The 20,224-nt window shown below is 45.5% G+C and overlaps 2 protein-coding genes across 4 annotated transcripts; one reads left to right on the forward strand and one right to left on the reverse strand.

Annotated features, from left to right (window-relative positions):
• Positions 1-154: 154 nt before the first annotated feature.
• yipf3 (Yip1 domain family, member 3) lies at positions 155-6,094 on the reverse strand. Its single transcript, XM_049601091.1, has 9 exons — positions 5,841-6,094; positions 5,171-5,380; positions 2,347-2,453; positions 2,215-2,260; positions 1,960-2,052; positions 1,716-1,847; positions 1,321-1,434; positions 1,119-1,242; positions 155-443 (listed from the first exon to the last, which is right to left on the reverse strand). Exons 1-9 carry the CDS (start codon positions 5,910-5,912, stop codon positions 322-324), a joined length of 1,020 nt encoding a protein of 339 aa, XP_049457048.1. The 5' UTR covers positions 5,913-6,094; the 3' UTR covers positions 155-321.
• Positions 6,095-7,405: 1,311 nt separating this feature from the next.
• ncoa4 (nuclear receptor coactivator 4) lies at positions 7,406-19,744 on the forward strand. Of its 3 annotated transcripts, none has more exons than XM_049601089.1 (11): positions 7,406-7,563; positions 14,048-14,183; positions 15,422-15,562; positions 15,691-15,782; positions 16,029-16,137; positions 16,256-16,336; positions 16,609-16,731; positions 16,882-17,601; positions 17,686-17,988; positions 18,332-18,424; positions 18,507-19,744. In XM_049601089.1, exons 1-11 carry the CDS (start codon positions 7,526-7,528, stop codon positions 18,510-18,512), a joined length of 1,842 nt encoding a protein of 613 aa, XP_049457046.1. In that variant the 5' UTR covers positions 7,406-7,525; the 3' UTR covers positions 18,513-19,744. The 3 variants fall into 3 exon arrangements, with proteins under 3 accessions (XP_049457046.1, XP_049457047.1, XP_049457045.1); XM_049601090.1 differs by lacking the exon at positions 7,406-7,563 and adding an exon at positions 8,487-8,795; XM_049601088.1 differs by lacking the exon at positions 7,406-7,563 and adding an exon at positions 8,787-8,922.
• Positions 19,745-20,224: the final 480 nt, after the last annotated feature.

Genomic DNA, 20,224 nt, shown 5'->3' on the forward strand with positions numbered 1-20,224 from the left:
ATGCTATTAATAACATGATCATGTAAAGTAATCATGATGTGCATAAACAATAAAATTATAATAAGTGTAAACTAATGAGGACCTGCGCTGAGAAGAGAAAACTGACAGTAGTCATTTAAACTCATGTCACTGAGTGTGTATATCCACAGAGTCACACACTGTCCATCCCATAGTTTATTAGAGTCTGTACAGAAACTATAAATACATGTCAACAACCCAAAATATTACAGACACTCAGAAAGAATAAAAAATGTACAGAGAAAGAGATCAACTTTTAACTTGAAGGTTCTGACAGAAAGAGATGTGTCTGTGTTGGGGGCCTCAGCGAGCCCTCAGCAGGGGCCCCAGGGTCCTCAATGAGGCGTTCAGTGTCAGCTCAGGTACGTCTCTGGCCACCCGCTGCATGGGCGCCATGTTGGGTCCTTCCAAAGAGTCCAGCAGCCCTGAAACACAGACAGGAAGTCTCACTCTGACGCCAAAACACAGACAGGAAGTCTCACTCTGATGTCAAAAACTACAGATTCATAAACTCATAGATACAGCTGGTGTGTGGTCGCAGTTTGTAACCCAGATTATTCATAACAGATTCCAGGTTGAAAAATAAAGTCAGTAAGATATATGCTCTGTTTTCCACCTTGTCGTAAGAAGATGTGATGTTTTGTGGGCGTTTCCATTAGTACCTACTGTATCTATTGGCTGCTGCATCATACGTCAACCGCCATATTGGCGAGGGTGAGACCTGCCTGTAAACCAAGACAGTAAACAGGGAAGCTGCAGATTTCCTGGATATAAAGTGCTTTAACGTTTATATTTCAAAACCTACTGCAACAAGTTGTTTTTATGTTCTTGAGACATCGTGTTCACAAGGAGGGGACAGACGGACGGACGGACAGATGGACGGACAACCTGGAAACATCGTCATTGTGGAGTCATAAAAAACGACTGACTGGAATCAGTTGATAAATATAAACCTAACAGTGATTTTCATCTGCACTTCCTGTTTCCTGTCTTTGTGTACAGTCGAGTCTGGCCCTCTCCAACATGGCGCCGACGGTGAGGTAGCAGGTGAACCCCGGTCATGTGACCTTAGAAAATGATGTCAAGACGCGGCATCTGACCTTCGACGATCTTGTGGTAGGCGAAGTGCAGGTAGAGCAGGAAGAGCATGTGGAGCAGAGACAGCGTCCCGCAGAGGAGGAGGCGAGGAGTCTGACCCACTGTACGAGACAGCAGAGCCGCCACCTGTCGGGAGACACACAGACCAGGTGAGCTCACAGCTGGAGGGACAACAGAGGGGCTGATGGGAAACGTAGTCCTCACCATGCGCAGGGTGGACAGTCCTCCAAACAGCAGCCACAGGATGTAGAACAGGAAGTGGAAGTGGATGTTATAGGTGACGAAGAGGACGATGCAGTGACCAAACAGACCGTAACCCTGGTGACCAGACAGGAAGTGATGTCAGTGAGGAGTTTCCTACATTATCAGAGTTATCCAGTGACAGTCAGACAGCATGTAGACAAACACACACAGCAACACTTTACTTCCTGTTTACACCTCCCAAAGCATCCTGGGAACTGTAGTTTCAAACTTACCTTGTGTGTGTGTATTGTGTGTGTGTGTGTGTGTGTGTGTGTGTGTGTGTGTGTGTATTGTGTGTGTGTGTGTGTGTGTGTGTGTGTGTGTGTGCTGTGTGTAGTTGCAGTACTGCGACTGACCAGCAGGGAGAGCATCTGCAGCATGGTGATCTGAGCGTTGACCAGGTACGCCAGGAAGTAGATGAAGGAGGAAACGCCGAGCCAGTAACCAAAGCACGTTCCTATGGCTGTTCCCATCAGGGTCCCCTCCCTCTGCGGAGTGACATCACAGTGGCATCAGAGGAAGTGTGGGTGCTGTTGAGGTGTTTTCAGGTGTGTGTGTGTGTGTGTGTGTGTGTGTGTGTGTGTGTGTGTGTGTTCTTACGATGACGGTCCCTGACGTCTTCATGCCGTGCAGCAGGATGGCCACCAGAGTGAAGACGAGCATCAGCGGGCCGTACAGCTCACCTGCGATCTTCTACACACAGGAAGTACACACTGTCACAACACTCTTATTGTGAAAATCCTGTCAACTGAACCGGATTATAAAACTGTGTGTGTGTGTGTGTGTGCGTGTGTGTGTGTGTGTGTAGGTGTGTCAGGCTGAACCTGATGGGAAACAGGAAGTAGAAGCTTGTACCTGGGGGAAGTTGATCATGCGGACAGGTATCATGGACTCGATCAGCCTGAGAGGAGACAGTTAGCATCCGTTAGCATCTGTTAGCGTCAGGCTGAGCGGGAAACAGCTGACAGGAAACAGGAAGTGTCTCACCTGCTGCGGACCTGCACCGGCTCCACATCAAAGTACGGCCGCAGGATGTCGATGTTGGCGTACAGGTTGAAGGCTCTGGAGGCCTGGCGCTTCCCCGCCTGCCACACCTGAACGCATCACACAGGTGAGACTCAGGTTAAACTCTGTGACACTTCACACACCTGTTCAGGTCAGAAAGCTTTAAATATTTTACAGGGACAGTCTGGATGTTTTGAGGTGCAGCAGCTGTCAGGAGGACACTGGAGCTGTGCTGCGGAGGGCGAGGCGCCAACACAACACGTTTAACACACCTAAGACATCGGTTTAAGTGTACTGTGTATGTTGAGAGTATTTTCACTGCGTCATGTCAGATGTGATTTCCAACAGGAAACTGAAGCTGTTACATCGCTCTCTTTAACTCCAGACTCCACTGAGATATACTGTGACTTAATGACCTCAGGAGCTGCTGGTCGACTGCTGCTGGTCGACTGCTGCCTCCATCAGTCAGACAGTTTGTGTTGTTGGACGGGAGGAAAACACAACAGTGATGATTGTCTGGTCTGTGACCAAAGGTCCAATACTAACAAGCTGAAAGGGGGCATATCTCCACCTATCGTAGAGGAGTCGCACATACTTGGCTCAATAAATGGATTCCCCTCCCGTGCTTGTATACTGGGACAAGGACAGTAGGCCAGTTAGATGTCCTCGTCCAGCTGGGACTGTAGCTCCACTTCACTGTTTCCGTCAACCCGTGTTTTCACTGTTATAAGACAGGGGGCGCTGTTTTACATCTTGTGGAACAGAACAGCACGGCCTGTCCAAAAACAAACAGAGAGGAAGAGCTGATGGAAACTGGAAGAAGATGTAGCAGCTTGTGAACTGTACTAAAATGCCGGCGCCGACAAAAGAGTTTACGGTTTCTGAAGCCGTAGAGACGCTGATGGGCTCAGATGCCGACACTTCCTGTTTTGATCAACGCTCTGAATCCGATTTGGACGAAGAAACAAACGAGTTTGGTGGGACGAGACGGGATCTCCATGACGGTGACACGCAGACAAGACGACCACAGAGGAGACAACAGAACACTGAACGATCACTAAACATGACGACGTGTTCAGCTGCTGCACCTCAAAGACAATATTATTATTATTATTTACACAGTTCAGACTGACGTACAGAAATGAGAAAAAAAACAAATTATGTAAATGTGAAATTGATTTTGTACTTTAAAACAACTCTTTGACAAAAATGCTTTTTCCTCTGCTTTTTGTCTGAAATGTTTATTTTACTGAAAAGTCAGAAACTCAAGTGTTGATAAAAAGAAATGTAATAAGACAGAATAAAAACAGAAGGTCTCTTCTTTAGTTTGATGTATAAACTTTACATATTCATAGAAGACATGATTCTGTGGGTCTGTAACGATCAGTGAATCAGGGCTGCAGCTATTGATTCTTTTAGTAATCAAGTATTCTATTGATTATTCTGGTGATTAATCGGATAAGAAATGTTTGTATTAAATGACTTTAGCTTTATTGAAGGGTGAGAACAGAAATAATAACAGTGTGTGAAATGACAGAGACGAGCAGCAAAATTCAACATTTGTCTGCAGTGTGCACTTTAACATTTGTGACAGGTGACATGATGCATGTGCTGTGTGTAAACTCAGTTAACATGGTGGAGCCCTCTAGCACAAAGCTGCCACAGTACGACTCTGTGACTTCAGAGTATAATTCATTTTTTTACTTGATATTTATGACATAATTATCATCCTTAAAGTTCCTGTGACGGCGAGTTCAGACTCCGTCACTGTGGTCAGTTGGTGCCTCACACCTGCTGCACTCCATCTGTGCATCTAGGATCCATTTTCTACTGTGTGTGTCTGAGAGTGTTTGAGTGAGTGAGTGAGTGAGTGCTGTGTGTGTGTGTGTGTGTGTGTGTGTGTGTGTGACTAACATAATGACATGAATGCAGCTCAGGCTTCAACACACTGACCTCAGCATTTTAGTCTCCATGTGTTGCTGTATTCTCTAGCAGCTCACACACGACACATCACAGCTAACGTTAGCCGCCGTGCTGACTTCTCTTATTGATCAGCTGTTATAAAACCATAACACACGTAGAGATCATACGTGATCTCAGCTGACGATCAGTAATTAAACGTGACGTTAAGTAGCTTGTTGTGTCGGTGACCTCGATCACACACTGGATGTTTCTGACGTAGATGTTGCAGCACTGAGGACGTCTTACTGTGGCATGCTAACTCTGATTTGCAACACACTCTGAACTGTTTTCATTTTAACCTGCAGTGATTCCACACTCTACACTTCCTGTCCTTTTCCTTGGTGTCTCCTCTTTTTGTCTCTCTTCCTCCATCGTTTTGCAAACCACGCTACATCCATGTTACGGCTGCGCAGCTCGTGCAACAGAAACAACCATCCATGTGACACACAGTGCGCTGTATATTTGTGCTGGGTTTAACGAAGCCTCGAGGCTTTATAGTGATCGGGTTATTCGAGGGATCGTTTCAGCCCCGTAGTGAATATGATCCAAACTGCTGTCGGTGGCTGGAAAAGGTTAACTGAACTGTCCCTTAAAGTAGAGACTGGGACAGGCTGGCTCCGCCCCCATCATTGTTGGCTCCGCCCCCATCATGTTGTGGTAGTTTTGTTCAGCACAGATATATTCGGGGTGAAGCGTGCAGGTGTGGACCACCTTCACCTGTGACATGTAACATGTCTGTACACTGACAAGAACTGAAACTATGCAGTGATGGAAACACCGTCTCAGTGACATCAGTGACGCCGCTGACAGGAAGCACAACCTCTGACCTCACACCTGGCCTCACCTCGTCCGCCACCTGTCGGCCCAGCTGGCCCTTTAACCCCTTCATGCCCAGAAACTCTCCGTCCTCTGTGACGTCGTCCTCGGTGGCGGCCGCCTCAGCGGTCACCTCCTCCTCCTCCTTCATCCTCTGGTGCATCTCTCCCATGTCCTCGAAGCTGGAGCCCGACGTGTCGTCCATGTTCTCCATGTCGATGACCGCCGAGCCGCCGCCCTGAGGGACACACAGGGTTAACGGCCAGGTCAAACACACTCTCACAACAACAGCTCCATTTGAAAAACTGTTTCAGTGAGTCTTTGAGCTGTTTTGACCTGAGACACTGAAATAATAACACACACACACACACACACACACACACACACAGTCGCTGCCATCCCTGTCTGACGTCATCAGATACAGGTACGTTTCATTAGGTTCAGTGTATCATGACGTCACTGAGGTGCTGTATGTTTACCTGCTCAGCTGCTCGTCAGTTCCGGTCATGCCAAACACTCATTAGCTTATCTTAAGCTAACTGCTGCTAATAAACCTGTCTGACAGGTCAGTCAGCCTGTTAGCATCTGAGCTAGCTTGCTGGGAAGTTAGCTCCCGGTTAGCATGCTAGCTGTGTAGTTGGTTCTCCTAATAGTTTCTCTATTAGCACGTTAGCTGTGTGATTAGCATGTTAGCTCACCTGGATGAGGTTGTCATCGAAGCTGCCCCACGGTTCCGTGTTCGTGTTTCTGTTCCCGGAGCCCGCAGACATTTTTCCGCTGCAGCGTTCAGTTCACCGGGCACTTTACCGTGTTCGTCCCGGCTCTGTGGTGTGTGAACGGTCCCTCGGCTCACTGTCGGAGGTTATTTTACACGGAAACGGTGAAACTCGGAGGTTTGTGTCGCTGAATCTAAACTACAAACATCACAAGCTCTGACTCCGCCTCCACAGGGCTGCACGCACGGCACGTGATGACGTCACAGAGGCTGAGGCGACGTGGAAGCTGGAGATGTCGCGAGATTCTCGTGTTTGTCATTGACCCTCTGTTTATAATGACACTTTTATATTTATTGATTTTATAAACGCTTTAACTGCTTTGATCAATAAATAAATAAATACTGTATAATAATATATTTCATGTTTTTACTAAATATAAACAAAAACTGATGAGAAACGAGTGTTGTTTATTAATGTGATTGAAATATTAACATTATCTCTGATTAATACTGTTCAGCTCTCTCATCCTTCAACTACACATTTTCCTTTGGGTGTTTTTGTTGCAATTATTCTGTTCTTTGTTTATGTTCACTGTTTTGCAAAAACTTTATGAGATTAGATTTAAACGTGTAAGGTGTTCACCTTCATGAAAATATATGATCAGTAAATAAATATATTCATTTATTTTTTATAGAATGCATCAAAGATATTATTTACTGCTCATAATTTTTACGGGGGCTCTCAAACCTTATCTCAGTAAAAGTTTTATGGTACTCTGTTACAGAATATCCAGCACTCAGTAGCTGAATATTTATTTATGCTCATTCTATTTTTTTTAATTTACTTTTCATTTCTCTCTTATCATCAACTACATATTGATTATTTTTTCAAAATCCTGCAGTATTATTATTTTTTATCAGGTAATTGTTATTTATTCATTTTTATTTTTATCTTTTTTATTTTTTTCTTTTATATTTCATATCTAAATCCATCAGTAATTATATTAATTATCCTTTTTTTTTTTTTTTTTTTGGTTTGTTGTGTTTTATATTCTAATACATTGTCCATTTCTGTGGGTCCTATACTTCTGTTTTGTACCTGGAAAGTCACTACTGTTTTAATTTGCACCAAAATAAATAAATAAATAAATAAATAAAAATAAATAAGAAATTCTCTGTTACGTGGAAAAGTCATGTGTTGAGAGTTTTACTCAAAGTAGAAGTAAATATCTATTCAAAATAAACTTAAAGGAATGACAGTTACAGTACTCACTGTGCAGAGTAACATAATGATATTATTGACAGATGAATGTGTTGATCAGTTTAATGACTCTATATCCTGCTGGTAGTTTCATGTATAATAACACGTCATCATGTATTATTGATCATATCTGAGTCTGTCAAGTGTCGGTGCTGCTTCAACATCTCCTTCACTAACGTGAGGCGTCACCGGCTGCAGTTACAGCAGTGTCCCAGCAGGGGGCAGTCCCGCCCTCTCTGACTCGAACGGGATGTTGCTCTCAGTTCTCGCGAGACTCCTACACCCCCGATGTTGTTTTTTTTTCCTTGACGTTATTATCGTGACATTGGGTCGCAGCTGGTGGAAACACCGGTTTTATCGGAGCTCTTTTTCACTTCAACGTGTCACCGAACAAACTCGGATTATTTATGACATCGAAGTCGAGGGTCCACAGCAAAGGCTCCCGGTGAGTTGAACCGTCTGCGGCTCAGATAAACGCCCCGTCTCGCATCCCAAGTGTCGGTTAGTCGGCACAGCTAGCTCCGCTGACCTGACTGCGGCGGTGAGGCTAACTGAAGCTAGCTGCTAACTCTGTCAGCTACACCTTTATCTCTTTAGCTTTACAGTTAGCTGTTGGCATCAGCTCATAGACTGTCACATATTATTAAGGTTACTATTTGAATAAGGTTCCTGCCGACAGATAAAACCGATAAGCTAAGCTGACTAACGTTAACGTTACTTCAGCTAATAACGCTCTGTGACCTCCAGTTGTTGCCAAAACTTTAGATAAGAAGACAATTATTAATAATATGTTTGTTTTTGGTTCCGTTAAAAAGCTCCTACTCATGCCATCCCCGCAGTTACAAAGTATTACTACGTGTTTCATGAGTAAAACCAAACTCGCTTTAAAAAAACCTCTAATTTTGACGTTACCGTTCATCAGCGGGGTTTTACGTGACGTAACATTATTTTTTATTTATTATATATATTATTAATATCCACTCAGTAATTCGGCATACTCATACCTCGCTCATAAATGTCACCTGTCACTAGATGTCATCTTTTAAATGTGTTCCGGTCTCATTCTCACAGTCTCCTTCACAGCGGAGGAGCGACACTGATCGCTCGGCTCCGGCTGTAAAAGTATGTATTTTATGGCAGTGACATGCCGCTGGGTGGATTATCAGTAAGCCGAGTTCAGCAGGTGACCTTTGGTATTCGGAGAAAGTGTGGATTTGTTGGATCAGCTGTGCACTCTGTCCCAACAGACCGGACAAACATAAACACGCAATGTTTTGTCCGGGGTTTGGCTGGGTGAGCAGGGACATTACCTTCCTGTCACGTTCACTGTGGTTAATATGAAGCCGAGTTATCAGCTGCACTCAGCGGCCTCGGTCACATCCTGGTTAATCACTGATATGTGTGATATTGGTGTTTATGGCGGACAGTGATAAAAGAGAGGCAGGTCACGGAGTTCTGCGGGGCCTCTGCGGGGCCTCTGCGGGGCCCTCCCCCCGGTGTGAGTGTACGTGCGGGCCGACAAGCTGTGATGGCGGACAGACAGAGAGGAGTTTCCTCATTCCTGTGAGCTCCGACAGCAGCGCGGATAAAGCAACAATACCCGGTGTGATTTCACAGAGAGCGGCTGAACTGAGAGCTGAACACGGATCTGTTTTATCTCTGAGTCCGACACATGAGGTACGGACACCAACACACTGTTACCGACTGTGTTCGCCATCTTAGCTGCCGGGTCGCCTCCACATGGCTCCGTCATGGAGTTATTATTAAATAAGATGCAGATTGATGTCCCGACACGAGCTCTGAGGTGAGACTGAAGATTCACTCAAACTGTGGAGGATAAAAACTGAAGGTTATTATTAGCACATGTTAACATGACATGTTGGAGGAAGTAGATCAAAACACCATCATGCAAATAAACTCATGTACAAGTCAAACTCACTGTAGAGCAACACTTGGTAAAATACTCAAAGTATCTGGCGGTAGACTGACGTCAGTGTTGTTGTTTTGTGGCTGTCTGTGTTAATGTGAAAATAAAAAAAACAACTTCTACAAATACAGCAAAAAATATCTGTAAACTCCAAAATATTTTGCAAAGCAGATCAGCAGATCACATGTACGTAGATTTGTGTCAATAGTATGTGTGTGAGGAAATCAACAATCCGTGTGTTAATGTGTAATGTGAAAATATAAAACAACTTCTATACAGATAGATTTACAGACTCACAAAAATATTTTGCAAACTTGAAACAGACCTACAAATACACAAACAGATTCCACCAATAAAATAACAACCTGTGAATAAGATTGAATTATCTTACAAATAAATGAGAAGCATTTGTGAATCTTTTTCTAATCTATCTATATTTGTGACTTTGCATTTTATGCACAGTTAGTCTTTGTTTTGCTCTTTTTAATTAGTTGAATTTGTTTGTGTATTTACAGATCTGTTTTATATTTGCAAAATATTTTGTGAGTTTGCAAATCTGTTTTGTGTTCACATAAATTGTTTAACATTTTCAGATTACACGTTAACATAGAGAGTGTTGGTTTCTGTGCACAAATAATATTGACACAAATCTATTGCCATATATATGTGTATTTTAATATGTTTTATATTTTGAAAAAAAAGTACTTTTGTGAATCTACGAATTTTTTTTGTAATTGTGCAAGTTGTTATACTGACAGATTTACAGATTTCCTCACACATATAATATTAACACAAATGTTTCTCCGTTTCATCGTCTGCACTGCGCTTTAGTGTTTGAACATTTTTTCACGTCTGACTCAGAGACGGAAACATTCCTGCTGTTAGACGACACATTTAATCAGAACCGGACGGATGGACAGAAACCAGCGTGAGTTTGAGCTCCGTACCACAGTAACTGTTTTATTAACCAACACTGAAGCTGTGTGTTTTTAAACATGTCTGAACACGTCGGTCTCATGTCCTCACACAGAGACAGACAGTAAATGGAAGTACTTTAACATTTTTGTAAAGTACTCCACCTTGTCTGAAGTAATCTTTTATGTCCTAAAGTACTCCACCAGTAGTCTAGAAGTACTCCAACATGTCTGGAGATCTTCAAGTATGTGTGGTGGTATTTTTCCATGTCTGGTAGTATGTACCACTACAGTCTGAAGATACTAAGTAAAAGTACTCCACCATGTCTGTCCTGAAATACTTTGTCATTAAAAGTACTTGCATGTGTCCTGAAGTACTTCCCCAAATCTTAAAGTATATGCTGTGTCTTGATTTACTCACTCAAATCTTGAAGTAATGTGTGTATGAATATATGAAAGACTGTGTACTTATGTAAATATTATGAATAAAAAGCAGCGATGAGCAACAATAAAAATAAAACAGACATAAAACAGTATCAACATGGAGCTGATGGTCGTGTTCAGTATTTGTACATGTTTGTTGTATGTTCAGCGTGCAGGAGTCAGACTTACAGCTGCTGAAATAATGAACACCATACACGTGTGATATGTCTGATATGTAATGTGTATCATGTACATGTACATGTATCTGAAAGCTGTTGAACAGACAAAGTCGTCTGACATGATCTGAGACGTAGAAGCTTTGTCTTGGTCACAGCAGAGTCTGGAGGTCAAAGGTCACGCTGATGTTGTTGCTCAGTGATGAAGTGAAGCCTGGCTCTTATCAGCTGCTGCTCAGCTGACTGACTGCTTACAGCTGATACTGAAGCAGCGCCGCACCCTGAGGCCACGCCTCCACCTCCGCCATCAGGAAAAGGAAAAAAAACACATGACAAACGATTCAGTACGTTTGATCAGGGTTATATCAGAGCTGCCGCCATGGCAACACGAAGTGTGATTAGCTGGAATACTTTTCAAAATAAAAGAATAAGAAAAAATAAGAGGAACTTCACTGAGTCTTGAAGTCCTCTGCTGAGTCTTGAAGTACTCTGCTGAGTCTTGAAGTACCTCAAAGTACTCTGCTGAGTCTTGAAGTCCTCTGCTGAGTCTTGAAGTACCTCGAAGTTCTCTGCTGAGTCTTGAAGTCCTCTGCTGAGTCTTGAAGTACCTCAAAGTACTCTGCTGAGTCTTGAAGTCCTCTGCTGAGTCTTGAAGTCCTCTGCTGAGTCTTGAAGTACCTCGAAGTTCTCTGCTGAGTCTTGAAGTACCTCAAAGTACTCTGCTGAGTCTTGAAGTCCTCTGCTGAGTCTTGAAGTACCTCGAAGTCCTCTGCTGAGTCTTGAAGTACCTCGAAGTACTCTGCTGAGCCTTGAAGTCCTCTGCTGAGTCTTGAAGTCCTCTGCTGAGTCTTGAAGTACCTCGAAGTTCTCTGCTGAGTCTTGAAGTACCTCAAAGTACTCTGCTGAGTCTTGAAGTCCTCTGCTGAGTCTTGAAGTACCTCGAAGTCCTCTGCTGAGTCTTGAAGTACCTCGAAGTCCTCTGCTGAGTCTTGAAGTACCTCGAAGTCCTCTGCTGAGTCTTGAAGTCCTCTGCTGAGTCTTGAAGTCCTCTGCTGAGTCTTGAAGTACCTCGAAGTTCTCTGCTGAGCCTTGAAGTCCTCTGCTGAGTCTTGAAGTACCTCAAAGTACTCTGCTGAGTCTTGAAGTTCTCTGCTGAGTGTTGAAGTACTCTGCTGAGTCTTGCAGTGTATCAGGTTCTCTGCTGAGTCTTGAAGTACCTCAAAGTACTCTGCTGAGTCTTGAAGTCCTCTGCTGAGTCTTGAAGTACCTCGAAGTCCTCTGCTGAGTCTTGAAGTACCTCGAAGTCCTCTGCTGAGTCTTGAAGTACCTCGAAGTACTCTGCTGAGTCTTGAAGTACCTCGAAGTACTCTGCTGAGTCTTGAAGTACCTCAAAGTACTCTGCTCAGTCTTGAAGTCCTCTGCTGAGTCTTGAAGTACCTCGAAGTTCTCTGCTGAGTCTTGAAGTACTCTGCTGAGTCTTAAAGTACCTCGAAGTTCTCTGCTCAGTCTTGAAGTCCTCTGCTGAGTCTTGAAGTACCTCAAAGTACTCTGCTGAGTCTTGAAGTACCTCAAAGTACTCTGCTCAGTCTTGAAGTCCTCTGCTGAGTCTTGAAGTACCTCGAAGTCCTCTGCTGAGTCTTGAAGTACCTCGAAGTCCTCTGCTGAGTCTTGAAGTCCTCTGCTGAGTCTTGAAGTCCTCTGCTGAGTCTTGAAGTACCTCAAAGTACTCTGCTGAGTCTTGAAGTCCTCTGCTGAGTCTTGAAGTACCTCAAAGTACTCTGCTGAGTCTTGAAGTCCTCTGCTGAGTCTTGAAGTACCTCAAAGTACTCTGCTGAGTCTTGAAGTACCTCAAAGTACTCTGCTCAGTCTTGAAGTCCTCTGCTGAGTCTTGAAGTACCTCGAAGTTCTCTGCTGAGTCTTGAAGTCCTCTGCTGAGTCTTGAAGTCCTCTGCTGAGTCTTGAAGTACCTCAAAGTACTCTGCTGAGTCTTGAAGTCCTCTGCTGAGTCTCGAAGTACCTCAAAGTACTCTGCTGAGTCTTGAAGTCCTCTGCTGAGTCTTGAAGTACCTCAAAGTACTCTGCTGAGTCTTGAAGTACCTCAAAGTACTCTGCTGAGTCTTGAAGTCCTCTGCTGAGTCTTGAAGTACCTCGAAGTTCTCTGCTGAGTCTTGAAGTCCTCTGCTGAGTCTTGAAGTACCTCAAAGTACTCTGCTGAGTCTTGAAGTCCTCTGCTGAGTCTTGAAGTACCTCGAAGTTCTCTGCTGAGTCTTGAAGTCCTCTGCTGAGTCTTGAAGTACCTCGAAGTTCTCTGCTGAGTCTTGAAGTCCTCTGCTGAGTCTTGAAGTACCTCAAAGTACTCTGCTGAGTCTTGAAGTCCTCTGCTGAGTCTCGATCTGCAGTCAGCTGAGTCAGCAGCTGTGGAAGCAAAATAGTAGAAGCTCAGTAGATCCTCCTCAGTCAGGACTCACCTGTGTGGTCAGGACTCACCTGTGTGGTCAGGATTCACCTGTGTGGTCGTAACCCGACCCAGCAGATATAGAACTCTTTTGTCACGTTGGACTCTGTGACAGACACTTTTGTTTTCGGATTGTCTGTCCGTCCATCTGTACGTCCCGTTCTCATGAACCCGATATCTCAGAAACACTTTGAGAGAGTTTCCTCAAATTTGGCACAAACGTCCACTTGGACTCAACAACAAACTGATTAGAATTTGGTGGTCAGAGGTCACTGTGACCATGCGTCTGTCTCATTATGTGAATGCATATTTCAAGAAAACCCAAGCAAAAATGTGCGCTTGGACCGAAGGAAAGAAACAATTTGATTTTGGTGGTCAAAGCATCTGTCTCATTCTCATGAATGCGATATCTCAGGGACACCTTAAGAGAATTGCCTCAAGACAAACGTCCACCTGGACCAAAGAACAAACCAATTGGAACCTTGCATCCATCTCATTTTGTGAATGCAGTATCTTAAATACACTGTAAGGGAATTTCTTCTAATATGGCACAAACGTCCTCTAAACTAATTACAATTTGGAGGTCAAAGGTCAGAGGTCACTGTGACCTCACAAAACATTTGGCCATAACTCAAGAACTGTAGTTTGACCTTGAACTGACCTGACTGAGTCATTGATGGACACCTTTAAAAACCAGTTAAGACAATAGATATTTATTAATTATGAGTATTGAATCATTATTGATTGTTTGATGAGAGTGAACGACTCAGCTGAAAATATTGATTATTATTGTTTATAAACGTAGATCACAGTGAGCGTGAAGGTCATGAGAGGTGTGAGTGTGTTACAGTCACTGACAGCTCAAACACAAACGTGTGTTGTGATGTTACATCATGTTTCTCTGAGGAAACTAAAGAGGATTATTTCATGTGGAGCTGCTGATCAGCTGATTGAGTGAAGTTCATAGAGCTGCAGTCCATATCCACTCTGACCGCTTTTATTTTGACGCTGTGTGTTTCCTGTTTCCTGTCCAGGATGCTGTCAGCAGAGGCGGTGGAGGCGGCAGCCGTGGGCGAGCTGAAGCAGTGCCAGCAGGCCCAGGATCAGCTGGAGGAGGCCATCAACGGCGTGATGAAGGCCGAGCAGCAGCTGAGAGAAAACACCAGAGAGGTCAGGACCTTCATCCTCCTCATCCTCATCTGTCGGTTTAAACATTGATCTGTCATCATGTTAAAGTCAGGATGTGTTGATGAGTAGAGACGGACGAGCGTGTGAAGAGTTAAAACGTAAAGAAACATGCTGAGTCAGCTGATCAGAACCAGCGTGCAGCAGAAACGCGTTAGCATTAGCATTAGCATTAGTCTGTCACTCTGGCAGTCCAGCAGCTTTATAATGAACTTTGTTTGAAACATGGAGGGCACATGTTGATCAGGGCTGTCAGCACGTTTATCGTGGTGCTGCTTGTTTTTGTCTCCACGAACCCGTAATCAGGATTTCTGTTTGTGCTTCTACTCTGATCTTTCCCTCAGTGGAAACAAAGCTTTGATTTACTTTAATTTCACAGATAAGAAACAATAAATTGTGAAGACAATAAAGCCTCCACACACTGTGTGTGATTTATCCTGGCTGAAATATGAGCAGAGGAAATCTCTGCTAGCTGCTAGGCTAATTTATACAATGTAAAATGCCATAGGCTTGTGCTAATAACGTTAGCATGTTGTATTTGTGGGGAAAATGTGTCCAGATAAAGACAAGTGTTTGTCTGTGTGAGAGAGAGAGAGAGAGAGAGAGAGAGAGAGAGAGAGACCTTTAATCCTTTTGTTGTTGGTTCCTGTGGTCGTTTCATTACCTCAGGCTCAGTTAACCATCAACAGGTTGGGTCACGTTACCTGTGTGTGTGTGTGTGTGTGTGTGTGTGTGTGTGTGTGTGTGTGTGTGTGTGGTTGAGTCTGACTATAAAAGAGTAAAGAAAGAGACGAGTTCATATCACTGACAGCAGCTTCATCTACTGGTCTCTACTGCGTTCTCCTGGACTTTATTGAAGGCTAGTGTGTTCTGCTGGACTCTACTGGTCTCTACTGTGTTTTTACTGGACTGTACTGTATTCTACTGGTGTCTAGTTTGTTGTGCTGGACTCTACTAGACTAGACTGTGTTTCTGCTGTAGTTTAGTGCACTCTGCTCACCTGTCTGAAGCTCTCCAGGTAAATGTCATTGTCAGGTCTGTGATGTCATGCTGCGTGCTGATTGGTTATTGATTGATTAATTATTGAGTTTTTGAAATGTTTGAAAACAGTGAAGAACACTCAGGTCACTGTCAGCAGACGTCTCATCATGTCCTGTTAACAGCAAACTGTCTGTCTGTCTGTCTCGTGTGTGTGTGTGTGTGTGTGTGTGTGTGTGTTTCAGGTGCGTGCGGAGCTGCAGAGCTGTGTGAGTCGTCAGCAGGAGGCGCTGCGCTGCAGAGAGGTGTGTCTGCTGGGACAGATCGAGCTGCTGGAACAACTCAAGACTGAAACTCTGCAGCAGCAGCTGCACCAGCTGCACTGGGTAACTGCTCACTCCTTATACTGGGTGTACTGGTTACTGCTGATGGTAACATGAGTCTCCATAACCTGGGATATTCTCAGGTTACTGGTTGTGTACTGGTTGTTTACTGGTTGTGTGTGGTGTTTCAGCTCAGAGGTCAGTTTGATGTGATCGTCCATCAGCTGCAGAACTCCAGCAGCAGCAACGACCTGAGCAACCAGCTGACCAGCTGCTTGGAGAGGTAAACACACGCGCGCGCGCACACACACACACACACACACACACACACACACACACAGACTGACTAAATGAGTGTTTGTTCCTAATGACAGTGTCTGCAGAGACTCTGTACAGACATGTCCAACAGTCAGTGTTCAGCTCTCAGGAGACAGAACAAAGATTAGAATGTGATGATGATGATGATGATGATGATGGTGTGTGTGGTGTAACAGCTGGCTGTGTGTGTTTTCACCCTCTGTGTGTGCAGGTTGTCCTCTCTGAGTCTGACTCCAGAGGAAACACCTGAGATGAGTTTCCACGCCGACACTCGCTCTCTGAGGCAGGCCATCACCTCATTCGGCCGTGTCACAGCTCAGGTAACACACACACACACACACACACACACACACACACACACACACACACACACACACACAGGTGCTGTGTCTGGGGACGTGATGTTGATCAAGGGTTTACTGTACTTCCTGTTTGCAGCTGGTGGAGGGTGTGTCCTCTCAGAGCACCGCCCCCCATAGAGGTCAGGTGCAGAGCTATCCAATCACAGCCAAGAAACAGGTAACTCCACCAATCAGGTCACCTGTGAAACATCAGACTGGACCAAAATAACTCCAGTGTAAAAGTGTGTATAACATCAATACAACGTTAATGTGACATCAGGATAACGATAATATCACAGTTAACGTTAATATAACATCAGTACAAGGTTCATATAATATCGGCGCAATGTTAATATAACATTAGTAAAACGTTAATATAACGTCAGTATAACGTAGCAGGTCGTGTGTGGAGCAGAACAGTGACATGTTGTGTGATGTGTCTCTGATCAGAAAATGGAGGCCGGAGCTCTCGGCGAATGGCTGCTGGGAACTCCTCCAGCAAGCAGCACTCCTACTGGTTACCAGTCCAGCAAGAACCCTCAGGATTGGCTGATGGCACACAAGGAGAGCAAGGTGAGAGGGAGAGACGGCCACCTGAAGTCAGATGTGACGTCTTTGAGTGATGTCATCAGACTGAGTTTTAAATGGCTCTGTGTTGTTCCTGTTGGTCACATGACTTCCTGTTTATGTGTGTGTGTGTGTGTGTGTGTGTGTGTGTCTCAGACTCCCTGTCCCGCCCTGGCCTCCATGGACTTCCTGCAGGCCTGGGGTCAGCTCAGGGACCTGGAGGCATGGCTCCTCCAGGACCAGAGCCCAGTCAGCAGGGAGCGGACCGAGAGCAGCTGCAGCTCCTCCTTTTCCATCGAGAAGATCGACGAATCAGAGCTCGCCATCTCTACTGAGGAGGAGGAGGAGGAGGAGCTGAGCGACTGGCTCATCACCCCGCCTTCTGTTGCTATGGAGACCATGTCAGACGCTGAGAGGTGGCGCCGGGTGTTGAAGCCATTCGAGGACAACTGGTCATCCACTGATTGGCTGGCGGGGCCCAGCCGCCCCCCCGCCGACTGCTCCTCCTGCTGCCAGACCTCCAAGGCCCTGGAGATTGAGAACCTGGGCCAGCTCAAGTGCCTGAAGACCCCGCCCACCCCCAGCCCCGCCTCCAGTCCCACCTCCAGCCCCGTCTCCCCTGACCCCCCAGCGGCGGCAACCCTGGAGGCGTGGCTGCAGCAGGTGGTGCCAGTGCAGCAAAACTGCAAGGCCAACGAGCCGTGCTCCACCTACACCGACTGCGTCTGTGACGAGAACTGTGGGAAAGAAGCCCTGAGCCTGTGGCTGCTCCGACAGGACGGACGGGACAAGAATGGGGTCCCTGTAGCCAAGAACGCCCCGCCCACTACCAAGAACGCCCCGCCCACCCTGCACCACAGGGAGCAGGAGCAGAAGGTGAAGTTTTGTTGTGAGCCTCATGTTAAAACCAACTGCCTGCTGATGTTTGTTGACGGTTAACAGCTTCCTGTGTCCCCTCAGGTTCAGGCCATCCTGCAGGCCTGGCTCCACCCCACCAACACCTCCTCCTGCAGGACTCCTCTGCAGGCTCTCACCTCCTCCTTGTCTGGCTGGGTGGCTCCTGAGGTGGAGAAGGCCAGCAGGGAGGAGCACAGCTCCTCATTCAAACCTTTCTCCTCCTCCTCCTCCTCACCATCTCCCTTCCAGTGCCCTCTGGATCCAGAACTCTGGGTGCTTCCAGGACAGACTCTGGGGTCAGGAGGTCAGCCCCGCCCACCAGCAGAGGAGGACAAATGGCTGCTGAGGAAGAGGAGTCAGGCTCAGGTAACAGGACCACTGAGACCAATACAGACCAGTACAGACCAGTACAGATCACTGAGACCAGCACAGACCAGTACAGTTCACTGAGACCAGCACAGACCAGTACAGATCACTGAGACCAGCACAGACCAGTACAGACCAGCACAGACCAGTACAGATCACTGAGACCAGCACAGACCAGTACAGACCAGTACAGACCAGCACAGACCAGTACAGACCAGCACAGACCAGTACAGATCACTGAGACCAGCACAGACCAGTACAGATCACTGAGACCAGCACAGACCAGTACAGACCAGCACAGACCAGTACAGATCACTGAGACCAGTGTGTGTGTGTCGTGCAGGAGCGTCTGGCGCTGCCGTCCGTCTGCGACCTGTTCTCCTGTATGAAGATGGGCGGAGACAAAGACAAGTGGCTGCACAAAGCACCTGAACAGGTGAGTTCCCATCAGTCCCTCTGTGGTGCAGTGTCCCTGTAATGCTGGTCCTCTGATAACCCAGAGTCTGTGCTCCTCCCAGATGTGACGCCGCCGACAACGTCGATGATGATGATGATGATGATGATGGTGGTGGATGCTTCTTCTTCTTTTCTCCTCTGGGAGTCACTTTATTATCGCTGATCAGCGCACACGACCACAACAATCTAACCATCGCCGCCTTCTCTCCTGTGACATCACTGCGCTGAGCTGCCGCCCGCCACTCTCCTCCAATCAGGATCAAGAACCCACCAAGGAGGGAAAACCTTGTATCTGCTGACGTTGTTCATGAGGAAGATGATCGTTGAGGGGACGTTTGTGACTCGCAGCTCATTTAAATTTAAATATTTTAACTAGCGCCTCTCAGTGGCCAAACGATTTGACGATTTCAGCGTCTGTAACTTTGATTTTATTTCTGTTTGTGGAAAACATTGAGCTTCAGTTCATCATAATGAAAATAATATATGTCCCAGAATGCATTTCATCAGCTGATCCTGACAGGAGGAGAGGGGGCGGGGTTAACATGTGGTGGGCGGGGTTAAAGCTAGATATAAAGTAGCCTTTATTTTAATGGAACTTATTTTATTAAATCTGTTTTTGTGATTTCACTTCCTGTAACAGAAGCTCTGTTTGGGTGGAACGTTCCTTTTTTTTCCTTCTTCTCTTGTTTTCCTGTGAAACTGCTGAACCGCAGAGATCTACTTCCTGTCCAGACTGCAGGCTGACCGCGACTCGTCCCTGCAGCCGTCTGCACACGCTCAGTAGTGTGGACGAGTGTCGGGTGCAGTACTGTGAGTGACCAGAGGAGGCGCAGCGTCACTTCTGATAATGTGTTTATCAACACATCGTTCACTTTTTATGAATAATTCATGTCATTATTAATGACGAGAGGAAACCTGCAGCTGTGGAACTTTCAAATTAAAAGCCCCTGGACTTTAAAAAACAGTATGTTGGAGCCCTGAGCTGAGTCTTGCAGGCGTCCGTCACTGACTGCCTCTAATCTGAGCCACTTGATCGGTGGACTGAGCTCAGGGTGAAAATCTACAGAATCAGAGGTGGCGATTTCCCAGAATGCCTCAAGTGGAAGCAGCCTGCAGTCTGTCAGCAGACGGGTCACATGACTCTGCGGTCAGCAGTGATTGGTGCTTTTTATTGAAGCGCTGTTATGATGTTGTTTTTTTGGGGGGGGGGGGGCTTCTGGCACAGAGCTGTGATGTCATCAGTACTCTCTTCCTGCTGTGATTCTTTACAGTAATAAAACATGCTGACATCATCACTGTGTCTGTGACATCATCACTGTGTCTGTGACATCATCGCTGTGTCTGGTTTCTGCTGCAAGGTTCCAGTTTAACTGAAGGGATTTTATTCTGAAAGTTTCCACTTTGAAAGAGGGGACATTATTCTGAAAGTTCTCAGTTGAGCTTTAACTGAGCAGATTTTATTATGAAAATTTTCAGTTAAACTTTAACTAAAGGGATTTTATTCTGAAAGTTTCCAGTTTAACCAGCAACAGAGGTGCAAAGTAACAGAGTACATTTACTCCAGTACAGATCTGAAGTACTTGTCTCAGTTTGATGAACTTCTGTTTTATTTCATTTATTCAGTGTTGTCATCACGTATATAAATGTTGGACTGAACTTCCAAATAAGAGCAGAGGTGGAACCAGAGCGAACGTTCCAACAGCTGAAGAAGAAAAAGTTTCTGTTTCACAGAGTAAAAGTCCGATCAGCTGATGTTTACTGGAACCAAACAGGAAGTTCA

The sequence above is a fragment of the Epinephelus fuscoguttatus genome, linkage group LG16 (assembly GCF_011397635.1).
Source record: "Epinephelus fuscoguttatus linkage group LG16, E.fuscoguttatus.final_Chr_v1".
NCBI classification, from domain to species: Eukaryota; Metazoa; Chordata; class Actinopteri; order Perciformes; family Serranidae; genus Epinephelus; species Epinephelus fuscoguttatus.

Coding starts and splice junctions, on each gene's coding strand:
- yipf3 (XM_049601091.1), bottom strand. CDS start 5,912: ATGTCTGCGGGCTCCGGGAACAGAAACACGAACACGGAACCGTGGGGC. Junction 1,435..1,715: donor TGCAGATGCTCTCCCTGCTG/GTCAGTCGCAGT, acceptor TCTGGTCACCAG/GGTTACGGTCTGTTTGGTCA. Junction 444..1,118: donor CTACCACAAGATCGTCGAAG/GTCAGATGCCGC, acceptor TCTGTGTTTCAG/GGCTGCTGGACTCTTTGGAA.
- ncoa4 (XM_049601088.1), top strand. CDS start 8,870: ATGGAGTTATTATTAAATAAGATGCAGATTGATGTCCCGACACGAGCT. Junction 15,563..15,690: donor AGCTGCACCAGCTGCACTGG/GTAACTGCTCAC, acceptor GTGGTGTTTCAG/CTCAGAGGTCAGTTTGATGT. Junction 17,989..18,331: donor GGAAGAGGAGTCAGGCTCAG/GTAACAGGACCA, acceptor TGTGTCGTGCAG/GAGCGTCTGGCGCTGCCGTC.